General features: G+C 36.9%; 1 protein-coding gene across 1 annotated transcript in view; it reads left to right on the top strand.

Moving 5' to 3' along the window:
- Nucleotides 1–26,267, top strand: part of LOC150091328 (uncharacterized) — a 693,262-nt gene that overhangs the window by 42,707 nt on the left and 624,288 nt on the right. Inside the window, exon 3 of the mRNA XM_090375165.1 lies at nucleotides 2,028–2,168. Coding sequence (XP_090231291.1) covers nucleotides 2,028–2,168 — 141 coding nt within the window. The remainder of the gene's footprint in view (nucleotides 1–2,027; nucleotides 2,169–26,267) is intronic.

The raw sequence follows: 26,267 nt of genomic DNA, 5'->3' as shown, positions 1-26,267 counted from the left end.
TGGTTTTATCACAAATACAATAAGATTGAGTTTACTACCTGTTTATAATAGATTGCACTAACAGAAAAACCCAATAAACCGGAAAGTACAAATTGTTTTTATTATTTTATGGTTGTGACCTCCAGAAATGTGCTTTAGAAAAATATTACAAAGGTGTTCAGAATTGATTCTTATAATGGAAAAGATGATAACGGTGAAAGTGTAGTGCAATTTCCATTATTAAAAATGACCTTTTAGAGAGATAAATAGCTTATTCACATTATGGTATTTTCACAATACCTCACAATACATTTATTCCTGTGGGATGCAAAATATGTTTCCATGATTTTTTTTTAAGATTGCACCAGCCGGCAAAAACTTGCACAAAGTCGAATTTGTGTAAGTCTAGTATTTTGTAAGTCGGGGAGTGCATGTATGTGGAAATGGACATCATTGAGATTGGAACTGAGACCACGTATATTTGTGAAATGAACAAGGAAGTTAATATTTAAATAAAATTAAAATTTAGATAAATAAAATTAATTTAAACTAGTGGATATTCCTACTGGTCTAAGTTACACCATATTTTGCATGGTACAGGTCGACCATCACTAATCCGGCAGTGTTGGAACCTCTGGGATGCCGGATTAGTGAGTTTGCCTTATCACTGGTGGTTATTTTAGCACATACATTTTACCCAACATTTTAACCTTAAGAAAAAAATTCCCCAGGGGCCAAAAAATAATTAGATTAGTAATTCTAAAATAAATATTGTAATGTCAGTGTTGTTGTTTTTTCACTTAAAATATATAAAAAAAAAATTCTTTTTTTTTATGTTGCATATATGTGGCCACATATGTTGGTTACTTTATTTCTTGAGAAGCGGTGTCTGGCACATACATGTAATGCTATTACGGCATGCATATGAAGGTCGTCTGTGATTAGTTATTGCATGCGCTGCATTAAAACTAATTGCGATAAAATACTCTCAAACGTCGCAATAAGTTTGTCAGTATTATTAGAGATTTTGTGAAAACAAGTTTGTTAGGGTGCTGTATTATCCATTATATTGTGTTGTGTTTTCCTGCAAATTTGTTGTAAAAAAAAAAAAAATTCTAAAAAGGAATGACTAAAAGAAAATTACTAAGATAAGAGGAACTGAGAGCAAGTTGCTGGAATTTACAATTAATCAGAGTTAAACTTCTCACAGACACACTGCTGTCGAGTTTTTTCAGAAGTTCAACTTTATCTGTTATAGACAATGTACAGTGTTTGGCTTTACACCACGAGAGGCACTTCCTTTATGCATTGGAACCATGGCTGGGGCTAAATGTGAGCAGGTTATAATAATAATAAATGCAGAGAAACAAGTGGGAATGGCTTGCCAGTGTTTACGATTTCACGCCAACAGCTGATGCTACAACCAACGCCACCAAAACAGTAGCGGCAGGTCGGGCGAACCCGGGAAATTTGAAATTATGTTTGCGGAAATTATGTCCGAATTAGGTGGAACCGGATTACCGGTGGCTGGATTAGTGATGGTCGACCTGTATTTCACTCTAGAATGATGTGTCCCTACTAACCATCCCAGAAGCGAGAATATAGTTTGTCCTTAATAAAAAGTTTGCATGAATTAATATACACATTTTTGTATTATTTATATTTAAATGTAAATTAATTCATGCATTGCCCTTGACATCACAAACAGATGCATTCCAAATATCACTTCAAGTGATATTTGGAATGCATTTGTTTGTGATGTTTAAAGTTAAAAAAACGTTATTCCAGATACACTCTGCAAATTAAATGTAATTCTGTTTTTTTTCTTTCTGTTTCTTTTTTTTTTCTTTCTTTTTTACGACAGTTCCTTACTGTATCAATATGCATATTATTGAATTTCCAAACATGGAATATTGTCCTTTCCATTATAATGAGAATAAGTAAGTTAAACTAAATATAGAAATATGTTTAAAGTAAATTATCCAATTTTAAATTCAATTTTTTTCTTTAAATTTTATAAATGAATTATTTTGATTTGCCTTTCTTAGGTGACTTGATGAAAGAAGATAGTGTTTTAGCTTGGTTGACTGATATTGAATCAATGGAATTGCCTGATGCAATTGAAGAAGTGAATGCCAAAGTATTGCAAAATATAATTGATGAAACAGAATATGTGGCAGTTCTGTTTTGTAAGTCATTTAGTATTTTATCATTTGAGAAAATGTATTATCAGAAAAGTTATGATCTGGAGTACTTAGAGTACTATCTTAATTTACAGAAAGTTATAATTTAGATTTAACCTAAATTAGGTTTTTAATGACATTAAAACATTAACTTCATTTAAACAAATGATAAATGAGATAGTCTTTTATAAAAGAAATATATCAAGCACAAATTATTATAAATAAATATATCTTTTAAAAGAAAAGGTTTGCACAATAAAAAGGACTCAGTTTGCAAGCTGCTAAACATGATGGTTGTGTTCATGGAACACAACCATCATATTTTGAGAATAAAAAAATAGAAAAAATTGATTATGGATAGAATGAATATATACAATTAGAAAATGTACCCACTATATACGTGAGACCCCCAGAAAGGAATTAATTGGTGATGGTTCTAATAGTAAGATCAACTACTGTTTCTGTAGCCAGACAAAAGGAAAGGATTCCCTTTAGATCACACACCAAAACGTGGACTGAGTCCAAGCATGTTATAATCATTGTGCCATCCCAGTAAATAAAGGCAAATAAATAAAAAAAAAAACATAAACAAGAGATCAGTTTAATCTGCAGATTCAGTAAATACCCAGAGTTCAGAACAAATACAAAAAGTCTGAATTCCTTGGCTGGTTAAATACTAGCACATGTACAAGTGGGTATGTTGTGACTTCCAAATAAATTTTGGAACAGAAACTAAATAACCTTGTTAAAATCATAATTTTATTCTTAAACATGGTGGTATTTTGTTCGTAAACATGGTGGTAAACCTGGCCGGTCCAACTTTTTTGACATTCATATCCTCAAACCAGTGTGTCACAATGCAAGCAGTATGACATGGAGCATTATCCTGCTCATACAGGCATGGACCTTCTATGACGTGCTACTGCAATGTAGGTGACACATTATTGTCCAGGATTCTAGTAGCCCTCAAAATTCATGGTTTTGAATGCTATCTGGACAACTAATGTTCCCAGTCCAAACCATGAAAAACAGCTGATCATGCTGTCTTTGCCAAACATCATTGTTGGGACGATACAGTCCAGCAGCTAGCTTTCTGTGGTATCTGCCACACCTAAGCATTACCATCAGACTGGTAGACTGTGTGGTGACTTATCACTCAAAAACACAGCTTTCTGTTGGTTTACAGTCCAAGAAAGGTGGGCCTTACACCAAGCTAGATAGCATCTGGCATTAGTTCAGACAATTAGTGGCTTGTGGACAGCTGTATGACTAGGGCTACAGGTATAATTTATGAAACCGGGATACAGGTATTCCAAAAAAAAAAACATTTTTCGCAATAAATTTTGATGACAATTAGGTGCAATAAAGTAAGGAAAGGACAAGTAATTACTTGAATTCATTTTAAATCAAACTTTTATTACAATAATAATTTAGAATAACTGTATGTTGAATTATTAAACATACAGTTATTCTAAAAACAAAAAAATAAGCATCCACGCTACCTGTCCGAATAAGTGAGCTCTCAAGAAACTCAATAGTGTTATCGTTTAAACTGGATCTAATTTTAGCAGCAGAAAACGTCCTCTTGGATTCTGTGCTGGTTGGTGTTTTGTACTGAGATAGTTGTAGATGAGTTGCAGTTTAATCCCTCCTTATTCCTTCATCTTTAAAAAATCTTATTTCCTTTTTATCAAAAATAAAAAAATATTTCCTTTTTGACTTTTTATGGCACTATATCCATATTAACAAAAGAGAGGGATTGACAGTTAAGCTTGGTGAGGAAACCAAATCTAAGTTATGGGGAGGTTATTTATTTATTTATTAATTTTTATTTCACTGTACCTTGGTATCGCCGTCAGTGGCCATTGTTGTGATTTTTGTACAGCAGCTCCCCTCAAGCACTAAGCTCCACAAGCTACCTGACTGCATTAAAAAATTAGAATTTCCAGAAGTGAGGGATGTTCCTCCCCATACACACGAGTATATATATTGTATGTGGGCTGTCAGTTTCTCAAGAGCAATGACACAAATATAAAACAAAAATCATTTATCATACAAATCTACTTACAATACATAATTGGTGTTTATTTACATCTAATTTATTCATTTTTAATCTGTTAAAAATTTAATCTGTTAGTACATGCTATCATTTCCATAAAATTTCTCTCAATTAACAATCTCAACTCTCTCTACAGCTTCAAACACTAAACTAATTCAATCTTAATCACTTCCTCATATTTCTCTTAATCACTAATATTAATTCTCTTCACAACAGCAATCCATAAGTTACTAACTTAATGCTAACAATTCCATGTAATCTCTCTTAATTTAGCAATATCAATTTTCTTTACAACTTCAACCAATAAACCAACTCAGTACTAAACATTTTGTTATTTCTCGTGTTTGTTCAACTTCAACCTTATCTCCCACTTTATCTATGTACCATTTCCAAAACAACACAGTTCACGGTGGGATTCCTTTGTGCGGGTTCCTTCCACGGAATGCAGTGATGTCTCTCTCTCTCTCTCTCTCTCTCTCTTCTTAGTTGAACTCTGCATCTCTGCAATATAGCTCTTCCAGTACTGTCTTATTTCAAGAACAGTTCTCTGTTAATACTGAAGGAAATTACCACAGCAGTAGTAGAAGCCAGGGCACTGTCTGACTGACTTGTTATTCAACTTCCGGATTAACTTCTAGCACAGGAACAAGCCCAGCGGAACTCTTCACTGTATACCTGGACACTTCCAGAACTGAACTCAGAACTACCACTGGAAGATGGCGCCTCCGTAGCCAGGTGGGCAGGAGCGGCAGTGCGTGGCACGCGCGCTTCTTGATTAGACCGGGGTTCGAGCCCATGACCACCAAATACAGAGGATGCGGAAAGGTCAGGGAATGACCACCGCATATCCCCGGAGCAATATGGCCTTAGTTGCTAATGCTCCTAAAAACCAAACAACCACCACTGGAAGTCTGCAACCCTTCCGAACAACAACCACAAACCCCCTCTTTTGGTGTGAGCACCTTATTTCTTTCCCATTTATTTATTTATTGAATTGATTGCAAGTTACAATTGCCCCTTGTATTACTTTTTTATATGCAAGCTTATGTGCAAACCCCAGAGGAGTTTGCACGCATTTATGTATCTCCCCCTATCTAATTTAAACCCGACACAATCACTGTGTTATTCTTTAAACTCACTCTTCTTCTTCCTTTGAAAAACAGAATATTTTTCCTACACAACGAAACGTTTTCATCTTTTACCTCTAGATCACCTGCTCACAATACCTTTGAACTGCTCCATACCCCGACACCCTTTCCCAAAATGCATTAAGTGTCGCATCCTCAAATAGCGGTGTAATAGAGGGATTAAATTATTGTTCAGAAGCTTTTAATTTTAACCCTTTTGCATCTGCCATACCATTTTTCACCATATTTCTTAATTGCATTACTAGGCCTACTGCCACTAATGGAAATATTTCTGTAATGATGTTTTCATTATTCCTTAAGTGCTTTACTTCCACATACACTATACTCACTAAGAGAAATATATTTGTAAGATTTTGTCTTGCAGTTTCATGACGTTTTCAAGTTTCCGTTGCATTTGTACTGTGTATAACAATCCCTCGTTTGCAAATTCAGCAGTATTAATGATTTATTGTTGTCTGCTTTATGTGAATAAATCATGGATAATTATTTTTTAAATTAGTACCAAAAAACTGGTGTTTTTGTATCAATACCGTGGCTGGGATCCCAGAATCTCGGTATTGTAAGCCCTATGTATGACTGTATGATCGCCCATGCTGGTTGGAAAAATCAATTCCCCTGACTTCTGGGATATATGCCAGTGGCATGTTCCACTTCCGTCCTTACGAGCCACCCCTCTTCTTCAGCTACAACGGAACAGGCTGAAGATCAGTGACAGATTCCTACCTGGACAAGTACTTCCGATAGTACAAGCCCTGCTAATGATCGGAGTTGACCTGCAGAAATTCGCTTCCGATCGCAATTACAGGCGCTCGTTGGCCGAACTTGTTCCCCTTTTGTTTGGCCCCTGATGTCGACTCATACTGATATCTCCACCTGCTATCTCCTATGAGGCGCATAACGGCACGTCGCAGGCAAATCGACGAACTGTCTTCACAAGAAAATGCAATACCGAACAATAATTTGGCACTGTGAAATATTCTGACTTGTGTGAATATGCTTAAATATGTGCTTTGTACATATGAACGTGTACATACCTTGGTGTACTGTCTGCTTCACATCTATGTACATACTCATATCTATTGAATGGTTAATGCTACGTTTTTAATTGTTATGTAATCTTTTATACTGCACAAATTTTTATACTGTACATATTTTTATATTACCCTATATCATTGTCAAGCCCCTGGCCTCCTGGCTGTGGCGGGCACATTATTGTATCTTTACTGTACAATAAAGATTTTCTTCGTCATGTAGTGACTTGCACACTGTAGTGGTGGTAACACATGTCCCAGTTATCTCACTGAGGGCTTGTGAGTGTGCGTACGGCAATGACATGAATCTGCATTCTGAGCAGACAATTAGTGGAGGACTGTCCTATCATATTCTGTCAGCTTTGAAGTTTTTCTAGATCATTTTTTGACGGTTTCAGCACCAGTTATGTTATGTTGCTCTACCTAGGGGATCATGCTTATGTGGCATCCTGCTCTGGAAGTTGCTTAATTCTGTTGATCACAGCATTTTGTGTTCACAATCCTACTACTATCTTCTTGAAGACCTACAAGCATATTTACAGTTGTCTAGCACATGGTCTTGGGTAGGACATGAACTATTAATGAAGGAGTGTCTGGGTATTAATGGTAGGGCAGTGTATATAAAGGATGTTTTGTAATGTATTGGTGAAAAATTAGGAGAATGTTTAGAGGTTCAAGTACATTAAAGTTTCACTTAACATTCAGCCTGTTTTTGTCAACTTAAAAGTTTACATTACAACTAAATTCAGTTTTCAAAATGATCGTTTGTTACTGTATGCTTGTTGCCAGGTGTTGCTCCCTTAAACCTCCCCACTACATGCATATTTGTTTTTGCTGCCACTAATAGCTTCCTTTATGTCTGTCAACATCGGTCTTGTTTCTGCCTTACTGTTATAGTACCTTAGACTAAGGAGGAAATTAATGGGAAACTTACCAAGGTCAACTTGGGTGACTGAGCTGGCCGTGCAATTATTTCCCCTGTCTCTGTCCATTTTCCTTTATGATTTTTGTTCAAGAATTGCACAATCTCTCTGCCAAAATATGGAGATGCTCCATCATGTTTTATCCACATTCATCCTTGTGTTGCATGAGGTACACTCTCTGAATACAATGGCAATTAATTTTCCAGAAAATTCTTGTATTATACAACTGATCAGTGCCTCTTGATAAAATGTGGTCCAAGTAGGTTGAATTAAAACTATACATAACAATCCACCCAATACATTTTTCAAAAATTATGTTTTGCTACATGTGGATTTTCTTGTGCCCAGAAGTGAGAATTTCTTGCATTGTAAATACCATCATTGGTAAATTGAGCTTCGTTTACGAACAGCATATCACAGAAAATTTGTACCCATGCTCCTTTCTGAATGTACAAGATGTGATATCCCAGAAAGAGGTTTGTGCTCTTTGGGGGTAACATAGATAAAACCCATCACTGTTCAAAATCCTCCACACCTTTGACAGTGCAGAACCATTCATCATGGAAATTCTGCACACTTGTACATGGATTTTGCTGACTGTAATCCAGACATTTTCTCCAGACCATTTTGTTCACATTTTGCATTTGTTCATGGGAAGGAACTGGTCCCCTGCAAAGTTTTGTTTAATTATGTAAATGTTTGCTGAAACATGTTGCATTACGGAATTCTACGATGTGGATATCATCACTGGTTTTTCGTTACAGTAGTTCTACCATTTTCATTTTAGAAACTGTATGCAAGATGCATATCAGCATAGTCTTAGTTTGTGAATGTTTTCTGGATTATAAATAACTCTAGAAAACAACACCACCACCATACCACCCAAGATGCACAAGCAGACTAAGAGTCGCATAGTAGTCAGCTCACTGTTATACTAACACTTAACTTGATAATGGTAAATGATTTATAGGACATTTCAAATCTAAATATCCAAATCCAGAAATCAAACTTGCTCTAGAAATTTGGCAAGTACATTGCAGAACATCCTGTATATTAGCATTAATAGAGGCATACGATGCAAGAAAGCAAGCTTATGCAGCATCAGCACAACAAAAGATGGAAGTCTGTTCCACCAATCAACTACCCCCTGGCTAAAGGCAAATTTCCGCACATTTCTCCTACAACTGTCTTTCCTCAATTTGAATTTATGCCCTCTAAGGTGATTATTCTGAGCAAGAGGAAGAATCCCATCAGCATTGAGCATGCTCAAACCATTCAAGGCTTTATACACCTCAATCAGATCACCTTGCAGGTGCCTAGTCTCCAGACACTGTAATCTGCAAAACTTAAGCTTTGCTTCATAGGAGCAACTCCCTCGTTCCATTCACTAATCTTGTTGCCCTTCTTTCCAACAGCTGTACATCCTTTTTAAAATTCGTTCCAACAGCTGTACATCCTTTTTAAAATAAGGCCTTCAGACCTGTATACAGTACTCAATGTGTGGCCTGACCATTGCCTTATACAAGGGGATAATCACCTCCTTATCCCTGCTAGAAAAATTCCTGTATATCATTGACAAGACACCATGAGCTACTCTTGCAGACCGTCTACACTGCTCAGAAAACTTCATATCTGCCTGCAAAATTACCCCCTGGTCCTTTTCATTCTCTACCACTGTCAGTGTAGTACCACAGAGTTGATACGTTACTCTGGGGTTACTGCTTCCCTTATGTAGTACTTTACATTTGTCAATGTTAAACTTCATTTGCCACCTCTGAGTCCATCTGCTCAACTTTTCTAGATCCTGTTTGTTGTTTGTTATTTGGTTTTTAAGAGCATTAGCAACTAAGGCCATATTGCTCCAGGGATATGTGGTGGTAATTCCCTGACCTTTCCTCATCCTCCGTATTTGGTAGTCACAGGCTCGAACCCCGGTCTGATCAAGAAGCGCGTGTGCTATGCACTGCTGCTTCTGCCCACTTGGCTATGGAGGTGCCCCCTCTAGATCCTGTTGCAGTAGCATACTATTATTACTGTCATTACCAACCTTTGTATTGTCTGCGAACTTGGACATTAACCCTGATACTTTCATCAATATCATTGATAAATACAGAAAACAACACATGAGTTGTAAGATTACTTGTGCTTACACTTCACATGTACACTGAACTGGCTTTGTATATGCAACACTTCCTCGTGTAGACTGGTCAGTGATGCTGCTGAAGGTTTTGGAAAGTCAGGAACAGTTGATATAAGAGTGTAGTTTGCACACATGGTGATCACATCTTCAGTGTCTGTAAGGAAGAATAGGTCAGTGTCAAGATCTTTCTGACTTTGCATGCATAATGGTTGTGAAGGCAAGATGTGCAGGTGCCAGTATCTCAACAAGAGCCAATGTGATTAAGTGCTCCGATTCTGTGGTGACACAAGTCTAATATGACTGGCTTAGCAACAGTTGAAAAACCAGCAAAAGGACACGTGGGATAGCCACGCATAGTCAACACCTGTGATGATCATTGTGGGTCTCATCTCATAACATAGCAGTAATGCAGCAAAGTGGCCCAGCTAACCACCCAGTACAACATAGGAATAGCAAGTCCAATATTCACATAGACTGTGCGCCAAACATTAGCTTGTATTGGCTATGGCATTTCATGGCTATCATGGGTACTTGTGCTCACTGTGAGAACCAAGAAACTGCAACTTGCATTGGCATGTCAGTACAAAGACCAGACCACCAATGTGTGGAAATCTGTCACCTGGTCTGATGAATCTTGTTTGCAACTCTGTCATGCTGATGGGTATATCTGCATTTGACGAAAGCAGTATGAGGCCATGGCACCAATGCACTCACTGTTGTTGTTTAGCAGGCTGGAGGTGGTGATATTATGCTTTGGGGACTGTTTTCATGCCATACCATGAGTCTTCTGATCACCGTTAATCAGCAGCATGATGGGAATGTATCTTTCTATTGTCGCTAACCAAGTACACCCAGGACAGTATATCCAGGCAACTCCGGCATCTATCAACAAGTCAACATGCCATGCAGTAAGGATCAACAGATTGCTAACTGGTTTCAGGAACATGACAGTGAATTCTGCATCTCTCCATGGCTGTTCAATTCATCTGATCTCAACCCATTTGAGCATGTTTGGGACCTACAGGAAAAAGATGTAGTAGTAGTGGCATGTGATGCAAGAAAGCAAGTTCATGAGCTTATGCAGCATCAGCCAAAAAAGGAAAAAAAAAAAAAAATCACACCGTTCCCTCCAAATGCCTGTCAAGTTCCTCCTTAAATTTATTCAAGCTATCAACTTCCACAACGACAGATGGAAGTTTGTTCCAGCAATTAACCACCCGCTGGCTAAAGGCAAATTTCCACACATCTATTCTACATCTGTCCTTTCTTAATTTGAATTTATGCCCCCTTAGGTTTGTAATCTGAACAAGTGGAAGGATCCTATCAGAATTCAGCGTGCTCAACCCATTCAAGGACTTATATACCTCAATCAGATCACCGCGCAGGTGCCTAGTCTCCAGCCACTGCAATTTGCAGAACTTAAGCCTCTCTTGGTAAGAGGATCCCTTCATTCCCCTCACCAATCTTGTTGCCCTTCTCTGTACACGCTCAAGTAAATCTACATCCTTCCTAAAATGAGGCCTCCAGACCTGTACGCAGTACTCAAGGCATGGCCTGACCATTGCCTTATACAGAGGGACAATCACCTCTTTCTCCCTGCTAGCAAAATTCCTATATATCATTGACAAAACCCCATGACCTGCACTGGCAGCCTGTCTGCATTTCTCAGAAAACTTCATATCTGACTGCACAATTACACCCAGGTCTTTTTCATTTTCTACCACCTTAAGCGTAGTACCACACAGTTGGTATGTTTCTCTGGGTTTACTTCTACCCATATGCAGTACTTTGCATTTGTCAAGGTTAAACTTCAGTTGCCACTTCTTAGCCCATCTGCCCAAATTATCTAGATCCTGTTGCAGTAGCACACTGCCATTACTGTCATTAACAACCCTGCCAATCTTTGTATCATCTGCAAACTTCGACATTAAGCCTGATATACCTTCATCAATATCATTGATAAATATACAAAACAACAGTGGACCTAACACCGAACCCTCTGGGACACCACTAATAACATTAGTCCACGAAGAGCAGCACCCATTGATTACCACCATCTGTCTTCTCCCACTTAACCATCCTTTTATCCATTGTAGCAACTTGCCCTTAATACCATTCTGCTCCAATTTGTACAATAGTCTTCCATGCGCAACAGTGTCAAAAGCTTTCCTGAAATCCAAATATATGATATCAATGATGTTCGATGATATGACTATCTACGTGACAATGTGCAGACATTACTGGATATATTGTACAAGGATAGCACTACCACAATACTCCGCAACACCTTGTGGAGGCCATGTCAAGACATGTACAGGCTGTATTATGGCAAAAAGAAGCTTTGTTAGTTTGTTATTTGGTTTTTAAGAGCATTAGCAACTAAGGCCATATTGCTCCGGGATATGCGGTGGTCATTCCCTGACCTTTCCGCATCCTCCGTATTTGGTGGTGACGGGCTCGAACCCTGGTCTAATCAAGAAGCGTGTGCTATGCACTGCTGCTGCTTTCCACCTGGCTACGGAGGTGCCTCAAAAAGAAGCTGCACGAGGTATTATGTAGATGTTACTAATGGAAAGCCAACTTAGTGTGTATGAAGTGTAAGTACTGTAATGTAACATATCTCAACACATATTCCTGTGTTGAGTAAATATCAATGAAAAGCAACAAAAAAATACAGAGACTGTTCTTCAGTAGTTTCCTGACTCAACACAATGGAATATGCCTGAATGGGAAGTTAGTTTTATTATATTTGATTTGAAAGTAGTCAGCAAAGATTGAAGTTATTACAAGACAATTCCTTCCATCTATAATGTGAGGGTAGACAGGATTGTCTGACATGAGATGATTATTTTTTTTTTTCTCATCATCATGGCACGTACTGGACATACCTAAAGTTGAAAGCTTGTTAATTAATAACTGGGTTTTTTTTGTAATGTGCACAGTATCAAGATTTATGACTGTTTGCACTATAATCTGTGACACTGTAAAAATGTCTGTACCATAATGTGCAATACATTGTAGATATGCATAAACTTAGATTTAAAGGCAGTGCTCAATACTATGGTAGTATTGAGCACTGCCTTATATGGTAGTATTTGTAAGGCATAGAATTTCTTCTGTTTGCTGTAGCACAGACTGAAAAACTTGCGCCATTACTCATATTACGCAGCAGAATGTCATTACAAAGTTGAAACTGAAACTTCTACAATTCAACAGACTTGCAGCTGTGGATTACTTATATTATCTCTCTTGTAAAAAGTATATGATCAATAAAAATGTTGCCTCCACTAACTTCTAAATTGTAAATGAAATGCTAACTTAATTGCTTAAATTTCTATGAAATAATCTCCAAGTAAACTGAAACGCTTGTACAACCAGCATTAGGGTTCCTCGAGGAATTGTTGAAAACAATTTTGATTTCTACATAATGAAATAATCTCTATTCTATGAAATAATCTCCAAGTAAACTGAAACACTTGTATAACCAGCATTAGGGTTCCTCGAGGAATTGTTGAAAACAATTTTAATTTCTACATAATGAGCATGTAGAAACAGTTGAAAGATACATTATACCTCTCACATGACAATTTCTGACAAACTATATTTGTATTAAAATATAACTTTTTTTTTTTTTTGAATATCACTAGAGATTTGTAACATAGCTGACTATCAGCAAATCTCTCATTGTTAGAAAACTAATTTCTCTGGCTCACACAATATAGAACTGCAAATAGGGAGAAAGTATTACTATGGGTAATAACCTGATAGGCCAACGTACATGAACACCCTCCAAAGTATCCAGATGCATATCAATTTCACATCGACATCATGGCTGCTTGCTTCAATAGAGTTGACTTGGCACATTATAGCCTTAGATGCTAATGCGCCATAAAACCCTAAAACAAACAAACAAACAAGCTTCAATAGAGTGCCAACTTATGTTTTTTTTTTTATTTATATTTCAACCCTTACTGAGTTTTTTCTAAGCTCCAAAACTAGAAGTTAGTAAACATGATATAAATATTGAAATAATTTACAATAATCAAGTGAAAAATGCAGAGAGCTAGAAATAAAAAAATAAAGAAAACAGACTTGATAAAACTGTCTAGTTAAAAAAAAAATTTTTTTTTTTTTGCTTACTTAAAAACTTAAGCAAATGCTTATTAAACATTTTAAAATTTACAGACAGATTGAGGTTCAATTAATTTGCAAGGCTCATTGCTCTGATAAATAATTGGTAGATTTAATTATTTGTTTTAGATTTGTATAAGTAAGGACAGTTCAACCTTAATATGTACAGTGCCTGGTTATACCACAGTTTTAAATATAATGTAAGTTCACACTTGTATTGTGTCCCCCAAGATGAACATAAAATAATGAAGCCTATAGCAAACGTTAAATTTCCCAACAGACACTAGTAGAAGGAAACTTCTCTTCACAGAGAGGAACCAGCTGCTGTAATGGTTTCGAAAGTGGGGACTACTGAGCTGTTGTATTCTATTCTTTTATGAATAAGAGTAGCTATCCATGATTAATTATAGATGTTCAGCTTCTCTCCATCTCACTTCAATTAACAATTCAATAAAACAGAAAAAAGTAGTTAATTTTTTAATTGCACATGGGACAATTGCAAAACTAAATTTTTAGCAACTTTTTTTCAATAACTGGTCCTTTACTCTCAGAGGAGACCAGTTATTGTATTTGTTAGTTTCAGTATATTCAGTTATAAATTTTTGTAAATAACAGCATCAAGAATGAAATGAAATTGCTCTCCTTAATTATACTGAAGTATTGTAAAATTCACTTGTGTTGTTCAAACCCAAAGTAGTACATCCTTGTAGGGGGAAGTCTCTGATCCAGAATGTAATCCAGCTGTATTGCACTATTTTTTTTTTTTTTTTTTATGGAAAATGATTTCCTTAGATAGTAAGAGTATTTGCCATATAGTGCAAGGAAGCCAGAGGCTTTTGCTGCACTGGCCAAAAAAAAACCAAAAAAAAACCAAAAAAAAAAAAAAACAAAAAAAAAAAAACCCACCAAGTAGATAAGAATATACAAATTATATACTTCCCACTTCATACAGGTATCCTATCCAGTTGATGAGTTTGAAAATAAATGGAAGTGGTATGTCGTATTCCAAACTTCTTCCAACAGATGGTGGTACAGAGATTATCCAGTAGGTTGCCAGACATTGCAAGTAACAACCAGTTTTCTTGTTATTGTGCCACAATGGTAGAATTATGCATAATTCATGCATAGGTTATAATTGGAAATTATTCTTATGCTAGCTTTATTAAAACTGAAAAAAAAAATAATAATTAATAAACACAGATAAGTGTGAATTAAAAATAAAATAAATTTCAGTTATTATGTATTCTGATTATCTGTGCTTCCCACCAGGATAATCAGAAGTCTACCATAGTATATTTAGAACAGTGTTCTTATGAAAAAAATAAATAAAGAACATAAATAAAAGCAATTAGACTTTTCATAAGTTTTCATTATGCTGTAGGTCACCCATTGACTATGGAGAATAATCAATTTTTTGCAGAAAGGAAGTGCATTCTGAAATTGTATTTGAAGCATGAAAACATTAAAAGGGTTTAGTGTGTGCATGAAAACATTGCTATGGAATGAAAGCATCAATGCATCTAAGAATAATTTTGCTACTGTCATAAGTTTGAAGACTGTAGAGCTGTTCACATTCTTAATAAGGAAAGCTGTGGAAGGAAAAGAACATCAAGAATTGATGTTTTTTTTTCCTTTCACAAAATCATTTAAGCTATTAGAAGTGAGTTCCAGACTTCACTGCCCAACCAATTACTAGTGAAGTCACCAGGACAACATTCTTGAGAACTGTGTTTGAGTCAATGGAATATTATGAGAATCTTAAAGGACATAAAACTCAAACCATTCATGCTTTGACTATTGTTGCACTTCAGGAAGGCAATCCTGATCAATAAGCATAAATTTTTTTACTAGTGGTGATGTCAGAACAACACTGAAGCTGGCAATGTTCAGGATGTAATCAATATGGTCAAATAAAGTGACATTCAAATTAAATTGTCACTAGAATCATCATAGGCATTTTTCCTGGGCCAGTGACATTCCTCACCTTACTCTACAGATAGATGTTAACTCATCATAGGTCAGTGCATGGATGGGACTCTCCTCTCATGAAATATTTAGACCTTATAGATGATATTGTTACTGAGTGGAATTATCTCAGATTGTTAGTGAATGATGCAATTCCCCCAATAAAAAGCATTTTTCTTGATACGTTAGAGAACTTTACTTTCGACAGGATGGTTCACCATCACATTTTCACTCTGTCCATGCCTAACTAGATAGCGAATTTCCCAAATGATGGATAAATTGCAGGAGGAATGCTTTTGAATGGTCCTAAGGTCTCCAGACCTCACTGCCCTAGACATTTTGTATGGGGATACCTGAAAGATAAGTTGTACACTCACAGGTCATAAACATTGCAAAATTTGGGTGTTTGGGTGATAATATAACTGTGAGCAGGCACAATTACAGCTGGTATGTGCACCACTGGGGTTGGACTGTTGAGAAACGATGTTGCTCATGTATGCATGTTGGTGGCAGACAGTTTAACATCTGATGTAACTTCTGTAATTTAGTATACTAGATACATATGGATGATTCTAGTATACTAAATACATTTTGGTACATGTTTGCTCCAACTTTGTGATGAAACTTATCCAGGTGTTTTATACATAATTTGATTCAACCTGTATAAATAAATCAATTTTATTGCAATACAGCTGTTACTGTATGTCTATAGAGCCAGTGCTATGCATACATTATCACCAATATACATATTAGAATTGTGTGTGTGTGTGTCACTTTTCTGAGCAAAATTTTTTATGTAATTTTTTTTTTTTTTTTCTGTGTAAATGGAAATACTGACAACGAAAACCATTTTACAGAAAGATAATGAAATTGCACGAATTTGCTACCATTGATTTTTTTAAAGTTCTACATATAGATCAGTTGAAGTTAGAACTCTTTTTAAAGGCTCAGTGCGTAACTGGCAAACCCAAGGGAAGTCTTAACATCTCTGTTGAGTAAATATTAGAAATGTGGTGTACACTTTCTTTATTGTAGTTGAGTCATAGCTGATAACATAATGTTTCTGTTATGAATTCTTTATCTTTTGTGAATGGTATGTGTGATCCATCCTCTCTACTAACACCTTTATTAATAACGTAACATTTTTTAATTTAATAGTTTGAAATTCTTTTGAGATCATATTTTGTTTCCTGTATTTTTTCATATAACACCACTCTGCATGATTTTTGATGTTTGTAAACTAATAGCTGTTTTTAACTCAGTTTTTATGCTGATTTCAGAAATGTTATTTGTCTTTTTCTATCATGTACCATTTTTTTTTCACAAATCTCTTAAGTTGATGTCATGTTCTATTATTGAATGTATTAAGTTAGGAGTAAATGCTGGGAATTTGTAAACTAAATCTTCACATGTTGGCAACACTGCCTTCAGTCATTTGTTTCTTGACCTTGAGAGCTCCATTGCAGCAGTGTTTATCAATGTGAGCTCATTTTATTTTTGAGGTTATGTCAGAATTCTTGAAAAGTGAGTAAAATGTTTCATGCAAGTGTTTGAACAATCTGAGCTTCTTTTGTTATATTTGTGGAAGATTAGTCCTCAAGCAAAGACAGGATATTACGTAATTTTTAAAAAATGTGTATTGTTTTTTTTTTTTTTTTTTTTCTTGGTAGTTGTTGGCGCATTGGCTTCTGTGGCCATAATGCACCTCCCAAGGTTTTTGCAGTACTTTGATCCAAGCCCGAGGTGGGATTTGAACCCGCGACCTTTGGGTTGCCAGGCAGGCACTTTACCCACCCGGCTAGCCCGGTCGGCATGTGTATTGTGCTTATTTTGGAATGAAACTTTGGTGACCAAGATAAGCAACGGGCTCCACATAAAGTTTGCTGAGCCTGCATTGAGATTGTGGAAAAATGTTAAAAAGGAGGCCATGCCATTTGCAATTCCCATGATTTAGTAGTAGCCTACAAACCACTGTGATGACTGTTACTTTTGCTTACTTAATGCAGAGGGATACAATGCAAAGAGTAAGAAGGACATTATGTATCCTAATATTCTATCTACCATTAGACCAGTCCCACATGGAAATAACTGCAGATTCCATGCCCGCCACTTATATTGGAGACAATAGCAGCAGAGTGCTGAAAGTGAAGCTTCTGAAGAGATGAAATTGATGTCTACATGTCTGGAGACATTGAGTCCAACCCTCAACTATTTTCTGTGAAAACAATTGAGGGCTGGGCTCAATGTCTTCAGGTGTGTAGATCTAGTAAGAGATTTTACCAAACGAATCTGCAGAATTCCTTGGTTGTAGACTTAAGTCAAAAAATCTTCTAGTACATGCAATGTTTTTCTCACAGTAAGGACACAGAGAATGAGAACTAGAACTAGTCCACTACTTTTCTGAGGATGATTATGATTCTGTGGTTTTTTGCACTAAAATAAATGCCTTAATGAACTATTTAGGAATTAGTTACAGTCATACACAGTGAAGACTTTTTATTGACTCATCAAAAAGAAGTCCCCAAGATGCATTGCTCCACAATAGAAATAAATATGGGTCAATTCCAGTAGCTCACTTGAAAGAAACATATGAGAACTTGAAGTTGTTGACAAATATTAAGTAGGAAGAACATGGTTGCTAGGTCTATGCTGACTTTAAAGTGATAGACATGTTACTTAGACAGCATTCCGGCTACACAAAAATGCCTACTTTGTTGTGTGAGTGGGACAGGCGGGCAAGGAGTAAGCATGGGATGTCAAGGTCTGGTTAGAGAGGTGCAGTTTTTTGCCTGGATCAAAGAATGTAGTTGATAAACTACTGGTAGACCCAAAACTGTCCTCCTTCCACCCTTGCACATCAAACTGCATTTAATGAAGCAGTTTGTGAAAGCTTTACTTCAGGAAGGTTCCTGCTTCAACTACCTTTTTGCTCAATTCCCATCAATCACTCAAGAGAAGCTAAAACAAGGTATTTTTGTTGGACTTCAAATTTGCAAACTGATGAGGGACTAAGATTTTGAGGGAATCAGAATAAAAGAGAAAAACAGGCATGGGTTAGCTTGAAGTCTGTTGTTGAGAACTTCTTAGGGAACAACAAGGATCCAGACTACAATAATATAGTTGAAAATATGTTGGCAAACTTCAAGAGGCTGGGCTGCAACCTGAGTGTCAAGGTACAATTTTTATGCTCCCACATAGAATACTTCCCAGAAAATCTAGGAGGTGTTAGTGAAGAACAGGGTGAGAGGTTTCACCAGGACATTAAAGACCGGGAGGTGAAATGTCAACACAATAGCTGACTATTGCTGGATGCTGAAGAGAGAGAGAGAGATTCTAGAACGATCTGCAAGAAAATCAAAGAAATCAAAATTTGACCCATCGTAGATCAGTTTTTAAAATGAGAGGTGAGTGTTTAGTGGACTTTTTACTTACACTCCCCTTTTTAATAGTGTTTTCAACATGTATTTATATATAAGAGTCTGGTAAAAGTAGCATTTTGTTATAATTTTAGTGCATAAATTCTGCCAAAATTAATAAAAATTTGTGAAAAATCAAATTTTCTTTTGTGTTTTTTAAAGAATGATAATGTGATGGAAACAAACAAGTCATTTTTCAAATCAGCATTAGAAAATGAGAAAATAACTGAATTTTTTTTAAAAATGCAGAGTAGTGTAATCAATATTTATATTACTTTGATGTATATGAAAATTAAACTGAGAAATATTTGCCTAATAATATAAATATTGAAAATTTTTATCTTATATTCATAGTTGCCAACTCTGGGTTTATGACAGAGAATCCATCTTTTTAACATGATTTCACCATTTCTCTGTCATAACATATAACTATCTTTTGGCAGTAATGTAGATTTTCTTCTTTTTCTTTTTTTTGAAATAACATATTTTTTCCCTCTTTTTTTTTCAAAAAGAAAAAGAAAAAAAAAAAAAAAATGGTAAAATTTAAAAAATTCTGTAAATTTATTTTCATTAATAAACTGACCATCCCTGGGCTATGTCATGTGCATTGTATTGGAAATTAAAATAACCTTTATATAACTTATAGGGCTGACTGGGCTAGCTGGGTGGGTAAAGTGCCTGCCTGGCAACCCAAAGGTCATGGGTTCGACCTGCCTCGGGCTTGGATCAGAGTACAGCAAACCCCCGCTATTTGCGGGGGTTACGTTCCTGAGAAATGCTGCGAATACCAAAAACGTTATGGCTCCCATAGTAATAAAAGGGTTCCGTTCCAAAGTATGAAATATATAAGAAAAACTAGTCTAAAATTTTGTCTATGTATGTATTATATGTACCTTCATAATATGACTATGTACATAGACAGCACATAGTGAAATGCAAGCATATGGCATCGAAATGAAAATAAGAAACAATTTAATATTAAATGTAATATTTATTAGAAATTTGAAACAAATCTTTCAAACCAGTGCCTTTGCTAGCTAAAAAACTTATCCCGCCAGTGCTATCACCAGTTTCGCTAAAAGTGTTCATAAAGGAGTTTTGCCTTTTCAAGAATGATGAGTGAACTTAATGGAATTTTATTTTGAGTTCGGTCTTCTATCCACAGATTTTAAGCTTTTTCAATTTTTTTCTAATTTAACATCACGAGTTACAGAGCAAATTTTTGAAGCAATTAGCGCGTTTTCACAGACACTACGGCAGATTTTTTCTTCCGATTTCTTGATTGATCGTAGTGTTGACTCATTCATTTTATAATGTTTTGCCACTGAGGAGACACTTTCACCATTAGAAATTTTATCTAATAACTCAATTTTATTCACTAATGTTATCACCTTCTTTGATCTTTTCACATTTCCCTTGTTATTCGCAGCCATATTTTTGTATGGGTTAGAAAGAACTTGTCCACAATAAAATCACTTTCTTCCATTAACACACTCCAAAAAGTCTGTTTTACACTGCAAAACGATAGATTTATCACTTTTATAAGCATATCAATTTTAAATTGATAAATACATTCAGTTTATAAGCATATAAATTAAAAGCAAACGACGAAACCTTCCATGACAAGCGCATAACACATACTAAACAAGGATTAGCGAGAAACATCCACGCTCGCGATTTTGTCACCCCTCTCTCCCCACTCACTGAGCGCTGTTTTGACGGGGAAAGATAATTTTAGCCACGTCCATGTTTTTTTATGGCGGAAAATGGTCACGGCGCTTTAAAATTCATATTTTTTTAGGTTTCATTTAAATTAAATCAGTGACCGCGAATACAGATACTGCGAATAGCGGGGGTTTACTGTAGTGCAAAAATCTTGGGAGGTGCATTATGGCCACAGAAGCTGATGCACTAACAAAAAAAAAAATAATAATAAAATAAAATAAATAAAAATAAAAAATAACTTATAGAATATAGTTTGCTTTTATTTTTGTATTACTAACTGAAATATTACATCCTCAAACAGGCCTATGGAGCTGTGAAAGTCCATATTCAAGAAAATTAATACTCAAACACCAGCCAAGTATTTAATAAAATAAGATGATACAGTAAACTGGACTATTACAATAAGTACTAAAGATATATATAAAATCGATATGATAAAACAGTTAACAACAATACTAAAATCATTAAAATACCGGAAATCCAAAGTTTTCGGAGACAGCTGTCTCCTTTCTCAACAGTGTACTGTTGCTACAATGACACATCCTTAAGTAACAGGCCCATGGCACTCATGTGACTCACCAGTAACATCATCAGTATTCTCTATTTGCGCACCGGAGACGGAAGTGACCTGGGAGCGTGCCACGTGGAACCGATCATTGCGTCTGAGGACATTCGCCTCAAACGCGGGGTGTAATCACACACCCCTGTCCCTTTTAATGGTATGACAGGATGAACCAATTCGCAAGCTCTTGAGCCACTTGCATTCCAAGAACCCATGCGCACGGTCAGTAATGACCGCATCCTCAGGGGAGATCCGATGCTGCTTCTCCCAAAAGTGTTCCGCCACAGCAGACCTAGCATAGTTCGCAGTCTTGAAGGCGGTCAAATGTTCCCCCAGATGGTCTTTTAGACGTCGCCCTGTCTCCCCCACAATCCGGGCACTTAATCTCATAAACTACACTACTGGTGGAATCCCGGGTTACAGGGTCTTTGACCTGAGACACCACTGTGTGCAGACTCCGCCCCAGAAGCTGCACACAGCGGGTCTAACACTCCCGCAGTGCCCCAGCCGCACGCTCTGAAAGGCTCGGATAGTAGGGAATGTAAGCAGTAGCCACTGAGGGAGGGGGTTTCCGGCGATTGGACCCATCCTATAAACATATTTGTCTAAGACCCTCTGGGGGTAACCACACTTACTAAGGTCTGCCGTGATCTTACTAACTTCCATTTCCCTGTCCTCGGGGGTACTGCAGCAGGACAACACCCTATTTATTAATGCCCTGGCTACGCTATCTTTATGTTGGTAAGCCTGTGCTGAACTGTAATGGACATACTGACTACGACACATTGATTTTCTATAAACTGTAATCTTCACTCTAGCACCATCTCTAATAACCAGGACATCAAGAAACGGGAGGGTACCAGCTGTTTCCACCTCCGAGGTGAATTGTATAAATGGGGAGAAGCTATTAAATAAGTTAAGTATTTCATCTTCCTTCCCCTTTTTTATAATGGTAAACGTATCGTCAACATATTTCTTCCATTCGTGCATTGGAAAATCTAACTGTAGTCACGGGCTCAAAATCCCGGAAAATCCTGGCTTCTAGTTCCTCCATAGCTAAATTAGCCACTATGGCACTAATGGGGGAACCCATGGCTGTGCCATGGACCTGTTTATACATAACATTTTGGAAAATCATAGTGGTACTGGCAAGGCAGGATTCCACCCCTTTACAAATGTCATCAATGCTTAACAAACACCTGGCACTAATAGCATCAGTGCCTCTGTAGCCAGGTGAGCAGGAGCAGCAGTGCATAGCACACGCTTCTTGATTAGACTGGGGTTTGAGCCCGTGACTACCAAATACGGAGGATGTGGAAAGGTTATGGAATGACTGCCGCATATCGTTGGAGCAATATGGCCTTAGTTGCTAATGCTCCTAAAAACCAAATAACAAACAACAACTAATAGCATCGTCTTGTTCTAAGGCTGATCTTACACAATGAACCCCATGTTTAATTGGGATACATGTGAACAACGATACCACATCGAAGGAGATCATAAGATCATCATCACCTATAATCTGATTTCTTACATACTCTACAAATTCTTTGCTGTCCGTGACCACTAAACCGGTACGTCTATAGGCGAAATAATCCTAGCTAGAAATTTCGATAAGGCATAGGTGGGACTACCCACAAATGAAACTATCAGTCTCAACGGAACAACGACCTTGTGGGTCTTCGGGAGACCATAAAACCGAGGTATCCAGCATCCTGAAGCATGTAAAGGCCAATACCTTCTTTATATTCGGCTTCAGGATGCCGAATACCTCAGTTTTATGGCCTCCCGAAGACCCACAAGGTCAGTGTTCCATTGAGACCGATAGTTTCATTTGTGGGTAGTCCCACCTATGCCTTATCGAAATTTCTAGCTAGGATTATTTCGCCTATAGTAGGACGTTCCGGTTTAGTGGTCAAGGAGAGCAAAGAATTTGTAGAATATGTAAGAAATCAGATTATAGGGGATGATGATCTTATGATCTCCTTCGATGTGGTATCGTTGTTCACGTGTATCCCAATTAAACATGGGGTTCATTGTGTAAGATCAGCCTTAGAACAAGATGATGCTATTAGTGCCAGGTGTTTGTTAAGCATTGATGACATTTGTAAAGGGGTGAATTCTGCCTTGCCAGTACCACTATGATTTTCCAAAATGTTATGTATAAACAGGTTCATGGTACGGCCATGGGTTCCCCCATTAGTGCCATAGTGGCTAATTTAGCTATGGAGGAACTAGAAGCCAGGATTTTCCATCAGTTAGATTTTCCCATGCACGAATGGAAGAGATATGTTGATGATACGTTTACCATTATAAAAAAGGGGAGGGACGATGAAATACTCAACTTACTTAATAGCTTCTGCCTATTTATACAATTCACCTCGGAGGTGGAAACAGCTGGTACCCTCCCGTTTCTTGATGTCCTGGTTATTAGAGATGGTGCTAGAGTGAAGACTACAGTTTATTGAAAATCAATGTGTCGTAGTCAGTATGTCCATTACAGTTCAGCACAGGCTTATCAACATAAAGACAGCGTAGCCAGGGCATTAATAAATAGGGTGTGGTCCCACTGCAGTACCCCCGAGGACAGGGAAATGGAAGTTAGTAAGATCACGGCAGACCTTAGTAAGTGTGGTTACCCCCCAGAGGGTCTTAGACAAATATGTTTATAGGACGGGCCCAATCGCCGGGAACCCCCTCCCTCAGTGGTTACTGCTTACATTCCCTACTATCCGGGCCTTTCAGAGCGTGTGGCGCGGGCACTGTGGGAGTGTCAGACCCGCTGCGTGCAGCTTCCGGGACGGAGGTTGCACACAGTGGTGTCTCAGGTCAAAGACCCTGTAACCCGGGATTCCACCAGTAGTGTAGTTTATGAGATTAAGTGCCCGGATTGTAGGGATTGTTATGTGGGGGAGATAGGGCAACATCTAAAATACCATCTGGGGAACATTTGACCACCATCAAGACTGCAAACTATGCTAGGTCTGCTGTGGCGGAACACTTTTGGGAGAAGCAGCATTTGGATCTCCCCTGATAATGCGGTCATTACTGACCGTGTGCATGGGTTCTGGGAACGCAAGTGGCTCAAGAGCTTGCAAATCGATTCATCCTGTCATACCATTAAAAGGGACAGGGGTGTGTGATTACATCCCCTGTTTGAGGCGATTGTCCTTAGACGTGATGATCGGTTCCACGTGGCACGCTCCCGGGTCACTTCCGTCTCCAGTCCGCAAATAGAGAATACTGACAATGTTCCTGGTGAGTCACATGAGTGCCATGGGCCTGTTACTTCAGGATGTGTCATTGTAGCAACAGTGCTGTTGAGAAAGGAGACAGCTGTCTCTGAAAGCTTCGGATTTCCGGTATTTTAACGATTTTATATTGTTGTTTTTAACTGTTTTTATCATATACCTATTTTATATATATCTTTAGTACTTATTGTAATAGTCCAGTTTACTGTATCATCTTCTTTTATTTTATTAAATACTTGGCTGGTGTTTGAGTATTAATTTTCTTGGATATGAAACATTACAGCAGTAAACACCTGAGAATAGTTTGCTGTAATGTTTCAGTTAGCCATACAAAAATAAAAGCAAACTATATTCTGTAGGTTATTTTCATTTCTAGTACAATGCATATGATACAGTCCAGGGATGAAACCCTCTCCAATTTAGAAAGGAATAATGTTAATGAGAGAACTTAAAAAAGTTTATTAAAAACTAATATTATCACAAATTTATTTTCAAAGAAAATAAATATATGGGCTGGCAACTTCTCCAACTTATATTGTCAATATAGTCTAGAAATATGAGCCAAAACACTTTCCTCCTTATCATTAAATTAATAAAAGCTGCTTTCATTGCAATCGAAATTATAAAAAAACAACGAGATATGAGTACAGAGGCAGTACATCATGAACATCAAGTTTATGGATGAATAACTGATCAGTGGTATGCCACAACTTTCGTGGGAAAGTATGATAAGTGTTTTATACATATGCTAAAAAAAAAAAAGTGTAGTTCTGCCAGCGTTATGTGACTGAGATGTTTGTGTGCTGATATAATCCAGTGAAGGCTTATGACTTCAAATATTTCATACACTCATAGCAGAAGTTGTATGATTTTTATGAATTAGTTTGATAAACTGCTGTCTTAGTTTGGAAGCCAGCTGACTTTCCATTGTGAATTCCTAAGGCAGACTGATGCGTTTCCTCATGGTAGTCAAATGTCTGTTTGCTTCATATAGAATTCATTGATAAAACATTGACAAACAGCATTTTAAGAAGTGTTAAGTATTATTCACCTTAAAGAAATATAATTGTGTAATTGTAACTTAAGTATTTGAAGAACCAATTCATCATCCATATAGAGAACAAGTTTTTTTTAAACCAAGTTGAAATTAATCACTTTGGAAAGCACACACATCCACATGCAGTTTCTGTTACTTCCCAGTATCATTGAGGATAAAGAGATAGATATTTTGCAGTATCAATATTGTCAATTCTTTTTTCATTATTATGAAAGAAGAAAGAATTGATGTATATGGTCCTTGACAGATGAACTGACAAGTTCACGAGGAACCTTTAAATATAGCAAACTATCCCAAGTTATGCTTGGCATTTTAACAGTTGCTCATAGCAGTGCTGCATGTGATAGAATATTCAGTCAGGTGAAAAAATGAGTTCAGCTCTCTCTCTTTGGTGAAGCTTTGGAAATGCTTTTGGCAACAAAATCTAAACAGTAGTGCCATTGTTATGAACAAAACTTTTGACTCCATATTTCTGAAGAGGGCAAGTCTCCAACAGTGTCTTTCTTGAAACAGTAATCTATTGGTATCCAATAGACAATTGAAACAGAAATCTACAAACAGAAGAATCTGAGATAAGTTAATATTTGAAAACATATTGTACTGTTAAACAATTGTATGAAATTTAATTTCTAGTGCAGTGTGCCCTAAATGTCCTGCCTTTTTGCTAAAAATTGTCTTTTTTTTTTTTTATAAGCTT

This window comes from Mastigoproctus giganteus, chromosome 1 (genome assembly GCF_048544385.1).
Source record: "Mastigoproctus giganteus isolate SK-2022 chromosome 1, ASM4854438v1, whole genome shotgun sequence".
NCBI lineage: Eukaryota > Metazoa > Arthropoda > Arachnida > Uropygi > Thelyphonidae > Mastigoproctus > Mastigoproctus giganteus.
The sequence above is the reverse complement of the archived record's forward strand: the minus strand, read 5'-3'. Positions and strand labels throughout refer to the sequence as shown.